Below are 16,155 nucleotides of genomic sequence, written 5' to 3'. Positions count from 1 at the left end.
AAAATGCTTTCGACAAAGGGCAGTGTAAAGATAGATTAAAATTAATTGAAAACTAAATAATGTAATCCTAAAGAATACGTAGGTCAAAGAACAAGTCATAGAAAGGATCAATTATTTCATGAAAGAGAATGACAACAATGAGGCAATATACCAAAATTTATGGGATGCAGCCAAAGCCGTACTTAGGGGAAAATTTATTTATTTAAATTCTTACACCAACAAAACAGAAAAAGAACAGAACAATGAATTGAGTGTGGAACTTAAGAAACTAGAAAAAGAACAAATTAAAAATCCCCAGTTGAGCACCAAATTGGAAGTCCTGAAAATTGAAAGTAAGAGTAATAAGATTGAAGTAAAAAAACCCCACAAACTACTATTGAGCTAATAAAGCTAGGATCTTGTTTTATGAAAATGGCAAGGATGCTAATTATCACCACTATTACTCAATATAGTACTAGAAATGTTAGCTATAGCAATAAGAGAAGAAAAAGAAATTGAAGGAATTAAAATAGGCATTGAGGAAAGAAAACATTTGCAGATATGACGATATTCTTAGAGAGTCTTAGAGCATCAACTAAAAGACTACTTGAAATAATTAACAACTTTAGCAAAGTTGAAGGATAGAAGATAAATCCATGTAAATCATCAGCATTTCTTTATATGACCAGCAAAATCTAGCAGCAGCAGACAGAAAGAGAAATTACATTTAAAATAACTGTAAATGATATAAAATACTTGGGAGTCTACCTGCCAAGACAAACTCAGGAACTATATGAAAACAATTATGAAACACTTTTCACACAAATAAAGTGAGATATAAACAACTGGGAAAATATCAATTGCTCATGGTAGGCCAATCCAATGTAACAGAAGTTACTATTCTAACTAAACTAATTTACTTATTCAGTGTCATGCCAATCAAGCTACCAAAATTATTTGATAGTGCTAGAAAAATAACAACCAAATTCATCAAAAGAACAAAAGGTCAAGAATATAAGAGAATTAATGAAAAAAAATAAAAGAATGTGGCCTAGCCATTCCAGATCTTAAATTAAAATATCTTAATATTTTATCTTCAAATAGAGCAGTAATCATCAAAGCTATCTGGTACCAGCTATGAAACAGAGTGAGGAATCAGTGGAATAGATTATATATACAAGATACAGTAGTCAATGACTATAGTAATAGCATTTGGTAGACCCAAAGATCCCAGCCTTTGGGATAACTCTCTATTTGACAAAAACTGCTGGGACAACTGGAAAACAACAGGACATAGACTAGGCATACATGAACATCTCACATTGTATATCAACATAAGGTCAAAATGGGTGTATGATTTAGACACAAAGGGTGACACCATCAGCAAATTAGAAGAGCAGGGAATAATTTACCTGACAGATCTATGGGGAAGGGAAGGATCCATACATAATTTTGGTTACATTAATTTAAAAAGCTTTCATACAAACAACACTATTGCACCCAAGATTAGAAGGAAAGCAGAAAGATCAGAAACAGTCTTTGCAGCAAGTGATTTAAATGATTTTTGATTAGAGAAATGCAAATTAAAACAGTTCTGAGGTATTGCCTTCTACCCTACCAGATTGGCCAACATGATAGAAAAGGAAAATTATAAATATTGGAGAGGATATGGGAAAATTGGGACACTAATGTACTGTTGGTGGAGTTGTGAATTGATCCAACCATTCTGGAGAGCAATTTGGAACTGTGCCCAAAGGGCAACCAAACTGTACATATCCTTTGATCTAGCAATACTACTTCCTAGTTCTGTATGCCAAAGAGATCACAAAAAATGGAAAAGAACCTGCAGATGCAAATATATTTATAGCAGCTCTTTTTGTGGTGGCAAAGAATTGGAAAATGAGGGAATTCCCACCAATTGGGGAATGGCTGAATAAACTGTGGTATATTAATGTACTGAAATACTATTGTGCAATAAGAAATAATGAACAGGAAAATTTCAGAAAAATCTGGAAAGACTTATACAAACTGATGTAAAGTCAAATGAGTAGAACCACGAAAATAGTGTACATGGTATCAGCAACACTGTTATGATCATCCATAAATGACTTGGGTCTTCTCAGCAGCACAATGATCCAGGAAAAGTGTGAAGGGCTCACAAAGTAAAATGCTATCCACATCCAGACAAAGAACTGATAGACTCTGAATGAAGACAGAGGCATTTTCTCACTTACTTTATTATTTTTAGTGGTCTTTCCCCTTTTGATTTGTTTCTTCTTTCACAACTATGACTGATATGGAAATATGTTTTATGTGATAGCACATGTATAACCTATATCAAATTGCCTACCATTTTCAGATGAGGGGAGGGGAGGGAAGAAAGGAGAAAAATTTTGAACTCAAAACCTTATAAAAATTGCTTATTATATAATTGTAAAAATATTATTAAAGAGAAAAGATTTATAGCTCTGAGAAGGAAAAATTAGTATAGTATAATATAGATTTACTGGCTATTTCCTCCTATAACTCATTTAATTTTTCATTGGATGCTGTGCTATTTGGTGCATATATGTTTAATATTGATATTACTTCATTGTCTATGGTACCTTTTTAGCAAAATGTAGTTTCCCTGATGATCTCTTTTAATTGGGTCTATTTTTGGTTTTGCTGGGTTGTTGTCTGAGATCATAATTGCTTCCTCTGCTTTTTTTTAGCTTTTATTTAGTATTTTATTTTTCCCCAGTTACATGTAAAAACAATTTTTAACTTTCATTTTAAAAACTTTGAGTTCCAACAGAGTCCTACCTCAGTCTTAGCAAAAACATCCTTGTAATTGCCTTCTGACCCCCTTACCATCTGTGAACTGAAAGCTCTGGAAGCAACCACTTTTCTTCAGTACTTTTCAACTGCCACTGCTGATTCAGTGCCTCCCAAGGCCTGCTCCTGGTTTGCTGTGGCTGGAGCTTTGCTGGTGCAGCCTGTGCTGTACTGTGCTCCACTTTCACCCTGGTCTGACAAACCTTTCCTATTGACATTCTAAGTTTTCTTTGGAGTTTGTGTATGGGCTGAAAGGTCTGGAAACTGCCACTGCTGCCAGGGATTCAGTTGCTCCTACTCTGGGTTTGCTGGGTCTGGGTCTGTGCTGGTGCGGCCCTGCACTAGACTGTGCTCCTCTCTCACCCTGATATGGTAGAACTTTCCTGCTGACCTTCTAAGTTGTCTTGGATTGGAAATTTATTTCACTCCATCTTTGTGTGGGTTCTGCTGCTCTAGAATTTGTTTAAAGTCATTTTAAAAGGTATTTAGAGGGGTTTGGGGGACAGCTCAGGCAAGTCCCTGCCTTTACTTCACCATCTTGGTTCTGCCTTCCTGCCTTTTTTTTTTTAACCTCAGCTGATGCATAATAGATTCTGCTCCAGCCCCTTATTTTTAGTCTGTATTTGTTTTTCTGTTTTAATTGTGTTTCTTGTAAGCTATATATTGTTGTTGTTTGGTTTCTAATCCATTCTGCTAGCTGCTTCTGTTTTATGAGTGAGTTCATACCATTCACATTCAGTTATTTTTACTAATAACTAATTAACTGTTACTACTGTTTCCCTCTCTATTCTCTCTCTCTCTCTCTCTCTCTCTCTCTCTCTCTCTCTCTCTCTCTCTCTCTCTCTCTCTCTCTCTCTCTCTCTTTCTTTCTCAAAAGTCTGTTTTGCTTCTTTCCACTGCTTTTCTTAACTGCGCTCTTTTCTACCAGCCCCCACACCCTTTTCTTATCCCCTTCTCCTCCTACTTCTTTGTTGGATGTTAGATTTCTATACCCAAATGAGTGTGCATGTTATTCCCTCTTTGAACCAATTCTAGTGAGAATGAGGTTTAGTGTTGCCTACCATCTCATCCATTTCACCCTCTATTATAAAAGCTCTTTCTTGCATGCCTCTTTTATGTGAGATAAATTTCCCCATTCTCTTCCTTTCCTCCTTCCCCCAGTGCATCTCTCTTTTTTTACCTCTTAATTCTATTTTTTTGGGTTATCCCTTTATAGTTAACTCACATCCATGCCCTTTGTCTGTGTATACTCCTTCTAACTGCCAAATGTTAAAGTTCTTGGAAATTACATGTATTATCTTCCCATATAGGAATTTAAACAGTTTACTTTTTTTTTTATTAAATCCCCTATGATTTCATGTTTATTCATTCATGCTTCTTTTAAGTCCCGTGTTTGAATGTCAAATTTTCTATTTAGATCTGTTTTTTTCATCAGGAATGCTTGAAAATCCTCTGTTTCAGTAATTATCTTTCCCCCCCTGAAAGATTATACTTGGTTTTGCTGGATAAGTTGTTTTTGGTTGTGATCCTTGGTTGGATCTGCTTCCACAAATATCATATTTCAAGCCCTCTGCTGTTTTTAACATGAAAGCTGCTAAATCTTGTTTGATCTTGACTATGGCTCCATTATATTTGAATTGTTTCTTTCTGGCTGTTTGCACTATTTTCTCCTTGACCTATTTGGCTAGAATATTCCTAGGCATTTTCATTTTGGTGTCTCTTTCAGAAGATTGATGGATTCTTTCAATTTCTATTTTACCATCTGTATCTACAATAATGGGGCAGTTTTCCTTGAAATGTGATGTCTGTTCTCTTTTTTCATCAAGACTTTCAGGTAGTTTAATCATTCTTAATTTATTTCTCCTTGATCTGTTTTTCAGGTCAGTTGTTTTCCCAGTGTGATAGTTCATATTTTGTTCTATCTCCTCCCCTATTTTGACTTTATTTTATTGTTTCTTGATGTCTCATGGAGTCATTAGCTGTCACTTGCCCAATTATAGCTTTTAAGGAATAATTTTCTTCAGTGAGCTTTTGTACCTCTTTTTCTATTTGGCCATTTTTGCTTTTTAAACAGTTTTTTTCCTTCAGGGAATTTTTGTGTTTCTTTTTGCATTTTGCCAATTCTACTTTTTAAGAAGTTTGTCTCTTCAGTGAATTTTTGTGTCTCTTTTACCATTTGATCAATTATAGTTTTTTTTTCAGGTATTACTGTTATTATTTTTTTAGTATTTTTGTGGCTCTTTTACCAAGCTGTTAACTCTCTTCATAGTTTTCTTGTTTCACTCTCTTTTCTGAATTTATCCTCTACCTAGCTTAAATGATTTTAAAAATCCTTTATGAGCTCTTACAAGCATTCTTATTAGACCTGTGTCCAATTCACATTTTTTTGCTTTGTGGCTTTGCTTGTAGCTGTTTTGACATTAAAGTTTTCTTCTGACTTTGTGTCTTGATCTTCCCTGTCACCATAGTAGCTTTTTATAGTCAGGTTCTTTTTTTTTTTATTTGTTTGTTTGCTTGCTCATTTTCCACCCTATTTCTTGACTTTTAACTTTATTTAAAGTTGTGCTCTGCTCCCAGGGTGGAGGGGGCACTGTCCTAAGCTCGAAGTTTTTTGTGCTACTGTTTTCAAGACTAGTTCTGGGGGACATGTAAGATTTTGATGTTTCCAAAATGGTATGATCCAAGAAGAGGTGTAGTCACTGCACTTCAGTATTGTGCTCTGGTTTTCACCCAAGAAAGGACTTACTTCCCTGTGGCCACAGGTGCTAGGTCTCCTTTTTGCCTTGGAACTGAGATCAGGGCCCCTTTTACATTCTGAGGGACCACAAGCACTCTTTTCCGCCTCAGACCAGGGCACCTGCTCTCCTGCAACCACAGGTGCTAGTGCTCCTGTCTGCATTGGAACTGTGACTAGCAGTCCAGGTCCCCAGGGGACACAAGTGCTGATGCTCTACCTCACCTTGGAACTGTGACCTTGAACTGTGTATGGACAACATAACAGAGTCCTGCACCCAGTGCCAGCAAACGGGTACCTGCAATTTCTTTCTGAACAGTTGTCTACTTTCCCCACCATCTCCAGGCTGAGAGCTCCTGAAGCTATTGCTGATGCTGTTGCAGCCAACCCCAAGGCCTGCCACTGGTGCTGCCACTGTTTGCACTGTGCTCTGGGCTGACTCCTACCCCAGTTGCACAGACCTCTTCTATTTACCTCCTAAGTTTTCTTGGGCTGGAAAATGTCTTTCCCTGACCTTTTATTGGCTCTGCTACTCCAGAATTTGATTTTAGGTATTATTTTGAAGTTGTTAGGAAGGGAATATTGGGAAAGATGCATTGCTGCCAGTCCTTTGCCATCTTGGCTGTGCCCAAATCACCTGTATTTTTGATTTTTCAAGAATGAGGTTAGAGGGAAAGTAAGAAAGGAAGGCTACTTTTTCAGTTTCATTTGTAGTATTTATATAGAAATTTATGTACCTAGGGCAAGTGGAATTAGGAGAAGGAAGAGTGTATCAGGGATGGATGGGCTGGGGATGTATTCAATGTAGGTTGCCATTTGATAGTTGAAATTTTTTTTTAGATACTTGAAACTTAATAAGGCTTAGTTTTTCATTTGTTTTATGTATCTTTATTAACATCCTTAGCATTGTAAAGACCTTTTCAAATAGCAAATAAAACATATCATTCTAACTATGAGGACTAGGTGTGTCAAATGATGCAGCTTGGTTGTCAGGACAATTCCAGTTCTTCTAGTTGAAGTTTTCTTGCTCAGTTGCTATGATATATTGTTTTTTCTCAGTTGCTAAAGAATTGCAAGTGCTATCAGCATCCTCTAATTTTGAAATCTGAATGCAAAACCCTGATCACCATATCCTGGTTATGGCTCTGATATACCATTTCTATCCTGGATGCACAGGTTGCAAGGGTTGAGTTTTCAGGAAAAAGTACTATACTTTTTTTTTTACTTCATTCTAGATGATTTGCTTTCAACTATGGTATCTAGCTAGTTAGCTAGGTGGTATAGTGGATAGAGCACTGGGTTTTGAATCAGGAAGACTCATCTTCAGGAGTTTAAATTTAGCCTCAGACACTTATTTTGTGATCCTGGGCAAATCATTTAACTCTATTTACCTTAGTTTCTTATTTGTAAAATGAGCTGGAGAAGGATATAGCAAACCACTTGCCAAGAAAAGCCCAATTGAGGTTATGAAGGGTTGGACTTTACTGAAACAACTCAACAACATGGGAGCTATCACTTATGATTAGGGGTGTTTCAGTAGACCTGGTACTAATGTTAGATACCTGATACACTGATGTTCTTTTATAAAATTAAAAAGAGATACTTAATTAAGACAAATGAATTAAGTTTTTGCTCATAAGCCATAACACAGACCAAATTGAGAGGGGGAAATGCTTCTAAGATACAGTTTTCATCATCTTGTTACTAACTTAATTGTTCTCTCTTTCTCTAAACATTGACTTGCAGTCTTCTTCTTAACAATGCTTCACCCCAGGCCATTTGTACTACTTCTGTTTGGCTAAATATAGGCTATTTGAACTTATATTCTAGCTGCTAGGTAGTACACTTGTATTTAATTCCTCATTATTATAATTCAGCCATTCATTCTAAGAACTAAGGTTCTGAAGCAGCTCTTAAATTTTCCTGTCATGACATGTCTCTGGCAGTCTGGTTCCAGGACTAAGTCTGCTTTAAATCTTTCTCTCCCTCCTTTCTAGAATCATAGCTTGACACTGTTTTCAATGCTCTCTTCCTTTGTAATAGACTTGAAATTCCCTTTGAAAATAAAGGCAAATTGTATCATTGTTTCTGGCCTAGGTAGTTCTTATAGTTCTCATTTGTTATGAGAAGAAGCTTGGAGAGATTCATATTCCAATTGAATAATAATGGTAGAAAACATAGGTTCAACAGTTAAACAGGTTTTTCATGTTCTGTAATTACACTGTGGTTAGAGAGCTTCACCTTCCTGTCATCATTTCAGCCCTTTATATACACAGTAATTCTCACAGAGAAATTTACAACTTAGAGGAAGGAAATGATAAAACTAATCTTGATGGTAATTGTACCTTGCCTGGGAAGAGGTCCTTTAAATGACTGTGCTTTTGCAGTCAGCATGAAGGTTTTTATACATATTCTATAATTAAAAAGCTGATTTTCTATTTTTGAATGTTTTAATGAATTCTGTCAATTTGTTTTAGGCTGAAAATTATATTCCCTAGAAAAAGATGTGAGAATTCCCCATCATATTGTGCAAAATACATCTCTAACTAAAAGCAGCTCACATTTTAGAGACAGTGTGAGTGGTAAATAACTCAATAGAATATAGCTGACTTGTATTTTTTTTTTTTAGCAAATTCAGCCTGTCATGTTTCCCAGCATGCAGAAGTGGGAAAACTAATATCATCTAATGAGGAGCAGGTGTGAATTCACAGACCAACCTGCAAAACTGATGAAAAGCTTGAATTTGGAAGGGTAGGAAGTGAGAGATTTTTTTAAAGCCCAGCTTGACTGAACAAATGCAAATTTTAAATGAACTTGTGAGGCAGTATGAACAGAGAAGGTCATGCAAGAAAAAGCAGCATGACATCGGCTAACATTACTTACAGTGTCCATTTTGTAGGTGATTTCTTCTTTTCTCTTCAGACTTCATTTTGGCCTTTATGTACCACTGGCACCTTTTGGAAGGGCAAACAGAGTCCTATTTAAAAATATTGTTCCCATCTCCTGAAGAGTTGTGCTAGATATGAATTTGAATAATTTAGGATGAAGGATATTAAGGTATACCTGATTCACTAAGAATTATATTGTCTTAAGACAAATTAAAACATAATTTTATTCAAGTTACCCCTAGTTTCAAAGGGAATAGAAAGAAATGGACTAACATCACATGAGATTGGCAGATATGAATGAGCTGTGATTCATATCACTGAAGAATACACTCTCAGTGATGAGATCACAGATCTCCTGGAGTATAGTTTTATCAAGAATATAATCCTATACAAGGTTTTGAGTGAAAGCCCAAGTTGGCTGATGACATTGAGATATCATCAAAAACAATGATAAATGAATTGAGAAATAGAAACTTCACATTCTCAATTTTGTTATGTTTGTATGAGTGTTAGGGACTAGAGAAAGTCCCCTGTAGCCAGCTACACAGATTGCCCCTATGTTGTATAGTTGCTAAATGGTGCTAAGTTTTGGACAGGCACCAAGAATTCATCTTAAATGATAAAAATAAATCATAGAAGGCTTCAGGGTGAGATTCTGGGGAATTTAACCAACTGTTTTCCATTTGGGAGGGATCAAAGTCATTACAATTTTCATTTCACATCTGAAACTTGATGGAAATGTGTTCTGCTTGCTCTTAGTGCATATAATCATGTGATGAAGTACACAGGCAGGTGCTTATCTCATATTCTGCCTCTTCAATATGAATAGACTCATCAACATCTTTATGATATGACAGTTCATCAAATTGCTAATTCTAAATGGTGAAGCAGAAAACATCTGTAGAATACCAATTCAGTCTTCCAAAGTGGAATTTGCTTCAATGTCCTATGGCAAATTGGATACTTATTTTAAAATTTATTGTTTTTTCTTCAAAGCATAATTTTCAATGAATGCTTCTTTATCACTATGTTTAAGTGATACTTCCAAAAACTAATTTTTATCCTATCTAATTGAAACAGTTCTATTCATAGTATGTTAGAAAACTAAAAGAGTCTCCAGTGTTCAAGGAATTGACTTAAAGAATGAGAAAAAGAACAAAAAAATCCACCCTGGTACTATACTTATGACATTATTAAGTTTTTTTTCCCAAACAGAATTCAAATTGTATTCCAGGAATTCATCTGAAATTTAGGTTTAAACATGTCTTTTAAACTTTTACTGGATTGAATTAATTTGTACCTGAATGATCATAAACTTTTCACTGTGCAAGTACAAAACACATTTAATTAGAAACAATTCAGCATTGATAAAACATTTTCTGCTATCTTAATGATAATTTTATTAAAATAATACCTGCCCGTGCTATTTAAAAATATTGGTAAAAAACTTTTCTGGAAAAGAAGGTATTTGATAGGTATGTATAATTCACTTATCTGGATAGGTGAATTTCATTGAATGTTACCATTGAATAAATACCTCTTAATTGAGTATTTATTCTTTAATCAAAATCTATCATGAAAATTTTCAGATTTCTTCTGCTGGAAAACCTTCCCCCCACCAATTCTGACCTTTGTGTATCAAACACTGAAGGATGTATCAAACTTTTAAAATCACTTATTTAAGGGAAATATGATAACTTTCTGGATGAAAAACTATAACTTAAACTAAGCTAGTGTTTTGTATCAATAACACTATCCTTGATATCCCTAGAGATGAGACTTCCTCTTAAAGCATTCTTTTGTGCTTTAATAAGTAAATCCCCTAGATGGGTTACAAGATTCCTTAAACTGAAATCCACTCTTTCCAGAATGAGTAGACAAATTCAAAATAACAGGAAAATTTCAATATAGTAATGATTGTGATTAAAATAATTAAATTATCAAATGCAGTGAAATAAATGCAGTCTTATGCAATAAATAGACACTAGATTTGGATTTAAGAGAGCTTCAAAGCCCATCTCTGATGCTAACTATGACCCTGGACAAGGGTTAAATCTCTTTGTGCTTCAGGCCACTCCCAGGGAATTATTTCCTAAGTCATAGACAGGGTGTGGTCTGTGATACTAGGAAGATTTATCTACAGTGAAGAAATCACAGATCGTTTGGGTGGAGGTGAAATATAGAGCACAGAGTCAGAGTAGAGATGGTAGTATTAGTATCTATCTTACATCTTGTTATCACTCAAGAGGTAGCTGTCCCTACATGGTTAACAATTTGGTTAATTTTTTTTCTTCAGCCATACTCAAATAATTTTAAGCAGCTTACATTTTAAATACCAGGAATTCTTTAATGAGTATTTTATTTATTTCACCTTTCCTAGTATTTGAACTTATCTTACTCTTCTACCATCTCTGCCAGGTTATGACTTGTGTGTCTTGTTAAAATGTGCTTGACTGGGGGGAGGAGATAGCAATACCTAATAGGAATGGTAAGACATTTGAACCTGGTTAAGGAACAAGGCTCTGGCATGTGCCTAGAAAGTGTTGTTGGCTTGAAATCTGCTAATACTAGACAATCAATGGAATATTTCTAGAGCTGGGGTAGACCCTAGAAATCTGGTCAGCAAATTTGTAGCTTGTATCTGCCCTGATCATTTTTTACCTAACCCAATATTTTTATTGTTATAAAGATTAATATGCTTCAAAATGCTTCCATACATCTCAAAACTGTGTTCATTGAACTCAGAAAACTACTAACAATTTTTCAACATAAACCACTGGGAAACAGGGTATAATAATTTGACCATAGAAATAGTAGCAGATGGCGAGCTGAGATAAAGGCACAGGTCTTCCACATTCTATAAGTTTGAAGGACTCTTTCTTATAGTGAATTTCTGGCTTAATTCATGCATTTTTTTAAAGTTTAGAAAAACCATTTGGTGATTTTCTACTAAGTGTTAAGCCTCTGCTGATTTATATTTAGCACTGCACAAATTACAGGAGAAAAGAAAAATGTTTTCTTTCTGTACCTAAACTAACATTACATTTGGCAGCTAATAACCTCCCCAGGTAAAAGAAGTTTTCTATGCAAAGTGATAATAATTAGATTAAAATATTATGAGATCTACATGTATAAAAAGTATAGACTTATGGAATTAGAACTGGAAGGAGCCTAAGTCATGTAATGCAAACTCCAATTTTGCAGATGAGGAAATTGAAATTGAGAGGTGATATGACTTGCCCCAAATCCCTCATGTAGTGAGTGGCAGAGCTGAGATTTGAATCAGGCCCTCACATTCCAACTCTATTGTTCTTTCTGCTGCTAGTTTGTTTCACCCATGGGTTGGGGGTGGGAATTCTGTATTTCATTCTATGAATACTTTTAAATTAATCAGTTAATTTAAAAAATGGTATGCTTTGTTTTGACATAACGATCATATTCCACAAAATATACAAATAGCCCTTCCACAAAGCACACACTATAACTGATTCAAAATAAATTGAATAGAATGACAAAAGAGTATAAAGATATACTACATGGCACATAACATGCACTCAATGATTATTTTTTGAGTGATTGACAATTTTGATTTTTGTTTTTATGAAATAAAATAGTGACTGAGAATTTAAAATGGCTATGACTTGTGTAATTTTTAATATATTCTAGTAAAATTTTGATACACAGAGCTTTCAGAGACATCATATCAAGTAAAATTTATACTTCAAAGAAATATTTATTTAGAGAATTATTTGATAGCTCTGTTTTTCTAGGGAGGAAATTAGAAAGTCAGATCTGTTTCTATAGAGATCTGACCCCATCAGGGTTGGGATACTCAAAAAAAAGATTTTGGTCTTCCTATCTCTCTCAGTCTGGGAATAGATGGATTACTTATGACCTGGTCCCACCTTGATCAGTAGGGGAGGTTTGGTCTACTTTGTTTTCCAATCTGGAACAGTTTGCCCTTCCTTAGGCAACATGGTATTTTCATTTCTATTTAAGGCTAAATTTTTGGCACATAGAGCCCTATTATTGTTATGTCATTATAATTATGCTTTTAAATTCAAATAAACCTTATCAATTTTCAGCACGTTTACTTAGTTGGTAGATTTTTGTTGTTGCTGAGTGATTTTGGGGGTTTTCTTGGCAAAGATAATGGAATAGTTTGCTTCTTCAACTTCTCCAACTCATTTTATATGAGGAACTGAGGCAAACAGGATTAAGTGACTTGCCCAGGGTCACACAGCTAATAAGTGTTTGAGGCAAGATTTGAACTCATGAAGAAGAGTCTTCCTGATTCCAACCCCAGTGTTCTATCCACTGCACCACCTAGCTACCTCTAGTTGGTAAACAGCTGAGTTAAATTTCACCATTCTAAGTACCTTGTTCAAATAAAAGCTTCTTTATGGGGAGAGGGGGAGTCTAGTTGCATTGCAACAAAGATAATATGCCAAAGGTAACAAAAAAAATCCAGGGAAGACATTTCTGGGTATGACTATTGTTCATTGGTCTTCAACTATTTTTATTAAATCCTTAGAGATAGTGGCAGTTGGTGCTTAGTTATGTCTCAACATGGAGATAAATTCATGCTTTCATACATGTAGTTATGAAGTATTCACAGCTATTGTAACAGTATAATTCCATGATTATTCTCACATTCTCCTTTGAGGCCAAATAATAAATAAGTAATTAGGATTGTTGGTTTCTTGCTGTAATGATGTTTTTACAAACTTGACAACATGACCTTAAATGATCAAATATTTAATTCAATAAATACACAAAGAAAACAAAATTAGAGGTCTTATAATTTACTCAAATTTCTATCATATATTAATTACCTTCCAGTGATTAAAAAGAACAAGGTGAGGATGACCAGAAGAGTGAATCCGCCCACTGCTGCAGTGGCTATTACCAGAATCTGCCCCTGCTCTGCTGCTATGTCAGAAGCTGCAATAGAAACATAGAAATAAATACTAAGTTCTTGTGAAATAGTTTGCCTCCTGACTCTTTAATCATTCTGGGTCTTTAAATTCATAGGAGAACTGTTACAAATACTACAAATAGGCAGTATCTGATTTGTAACACAATGATTTGAACATGAGATCAATACATGTTGATCACATACTAAATTGTAAAGAGATAACATGATAACTTATAGGGTGACTGTGATGCAAAAAGTAAAGGACTAAAGACTAAACAATTGGGGATGAAAATTGGCTTTGCCTCTTAAAAGAAATGTATAACTTTGGATTAGTGAATCTTTTGGAAACTCAGTCTCTCTATCTGTGAAATGAAGATAAGAATGTCCGGCCTTATTATCTCAAGGTTATTATATTGATCACATGATGTAGCAACAACAACAACAAAAATAGCATTTATTTAGCATCTACTATGTGCTGGGAACAATGCTATGTGCTTTACTATATCATTTCATGATTGCTGTCACATTCTCCTTTAAGATCAAATAATAAGTCAGTAATTATGATTGTGGATTTCTTGCTATAATGATGTTTTCACAAATTTGATAACATGACCTTAAATGATCAAATACTTAATTCAATGAATACATAAAGAAAACATAAAGTTAGCAGTCTTATTTGATCCTCACAACAACCCTGGGAGGTAGGTGCTACTATTATTCCCATTTTCAGTTGAGAAAATTGAGGCAAACAGATGTTAAGTGATTTGCCCATGATCGTGTAGATAATAACTGGCTGAGGCTGGATTTGGATTCTGGCCTTTCTGACTCTAGGCCTAGAATTCTATCCACTCTGCCATGTAGCTGCCATGTTAATCAAACCATCTTGCAAAACAATGCACTAGAAAACAGCTGAACAGAGTATTACAGTTGAATTGTACATTAGAAATAATTTGGTCCAAATTCTTTATTTTAAAGATGAGAAATCTGAGACTCTTACAGGTTAAGTAACTTATCTTATGTTACTCAACCCTAGAGATTTTAGGAAAGCCACTCTCCAAGTGGCAGAATAGAATTTGAACTCAAATCTTTTGTCTTCAAATTCAGTGCTTTTACATAACTTCATGTCATTTTTCTATATGTATATAAGGATACAAACCAATTATATGGTATCTTATGATAAACAAGATGGTAGAGCAATTATTTTCCACAAATCTCTCCAACTAAAACCCTTAGAAAATTGAATTATGTATTAGGCATAGAATACTTAAAGCAGAATCCCCAAGATTGGAGGATAGAAACACTTCATGAAGTAAAAACCTCGTGAAATAACATTGGACAATGGCAGCAAAATGACACTTTCATTTATTGCTCCCCATCTCTCAGCCCCAAAAACATTGTCACACACAGTTAGTGCAAGTGATCTTATGCTTCAAGGTCCTACTGTGGAGATCCTTACTCAGTTACACAATAGCAGTAGCTCACTTTGAATCTTTTCATACCCAACATGAAATTTCAAACACTAATTCTGTTCAGTTATAGTAAGGAAAAGAAGAGCTACAGAAGAAATGAGGTGTGGAAGAAAGTTGTGGGAAGTGTAGATTTAGCTAAAGGGGAAAGTCCATCATATTAGAAAGAAAAGGTCTAGAAACCCATCTGGAACGACTCTTCTCCCAATAAAATATACTTTTTATAGGAACCTGAGTTTGGTTCCCTCATCCCCCAGGGCTGATGCTGATCTGCTTACTGGGGCTTTGTGTAGCAGTGGAACAGCATGGGTTCCAAAAAGAGAGGAAGGAAATGATAGATAAATTGCTTAGAATTCAAGAGAAAGGCTGAAAGACCCAAAGTACAAGGGAGAAAGTCTGAGTATAAGTGTAGCTAGGCTATACATATTTGTTGCAAGGGAAAAATTTCTGCTGGAGCTATGAGGGGGAAGATCTAGTTAAAAACCTTATAAAATTTTAAAAAGGAAAAGAACAAGAAGAAAATGAAAAACAGAAAATGAACTAAAAACCCTTTAGGAATAAAAAGATTTTTATTGAGTCCTTCTTTCCCACAAATGAATGAGAGTAAAACAAACATTCTTGCTTCTCTTCCTCTTATGTGACCTAATTCTAGAATAAAAGGCATAGCATTAAGCCAAGAAAAAGAAATTAATGGCCTAAACAGATCTCATATTGTGATATTAAGTATTAAACACCAACATCATTTGGTATTGGCTATAAAAAAGAAAAGTAGATTTGAATAGATTAAAGAAGGAAAAAATCAGAAACGATGGAACTTGAAAATCCAGTGTTCAATAAATTCAACAACATAAAGTATTAAAAAGTGAGAAGAAAATGAAAAGTTATATGTCACAGAAAGATTTACACTAGTATGTTACACCACATAAAACATACCACAAAAACTTTCAAATAAATACCCAAATAAAATTTTAAAAGGTCATATTGTTTTTAAAAAATATCGAAGGAGGAGGAATAGAGGTATCATTCACAGCTAGCCCAACGTGAGAATTCTTAAACAAATAAGGGATGGAAAAGATCACAAAAATAAAACACATTCAAATGATAATAAAAAGTAATAAGATAATAAATAATTGTAATGTAATAAAAATGTAATAGTAAAAAGCTTTTGCAAAAAAAATAGTCACTACAGCTAGGTTGAAAGGGAGAAACTGTTGATTGGGAAAGATAGTTTGATTAAATATCTCTGAGAAAAGTCTTTTATCTAAGATCTACAGTAGTTTAATACAAATATAGAAGTTATCCATTGCTTTTAATAGCTATTGTTTTATTGGATAAGTGGTTAAAAGATATAAA

At 34.6% G+C, this 16,155-nt stretch overlaps 1 protein-coding gene across 1 annotated transcript in view; it reads right to left on the bottom strand.

The window, feature by feature from the left end:
* Positions 1-16,155, bottom strand: part of EPHA6 (EPH receptor A6) — a 1,178,244-nt gene that overhangs the window by 321,604 nt on the left and 840,485 nt on the right. The window contains exons 8-9 of the mRNA XM_020977959.2: positions 13,254-13,362; positions 8,414-8,484 (exon numbers count right to left, since the gene is read on the bottom strand). Of these exons, the coding sequence (XP_020833618.1) occupies positions 8,414-8,484; positions 13,254-13,362 (180 nt within the window). The remainder of the gene's footprint in view (positions 1-8,413; positions 8,485-13,253; positions 13,363-16,155) is intronic.

Source organism: Phascolarctos cinereus, unplaced genomic scaffold (genome assembly GCF_003287225.1).
Source record: "Phascolarctos cinereus isolate Bilbo 61053 unplaced genomic scaffold, phaCin_HiC Scaffold_725;HRSCAF=1366, whole genome shotgun sequence".
NCBI classification, from domain to species: domain Eukaryota; kingdom Metazoa; phylum Chordata; class Mammalia; order Diprotodontia; family Phascolarctidae; genus Phascolarctos; species Phascolarctos cinereus.
This window is presented reverse-complemented; position numbering and strand designations above follow the sequence as displayed.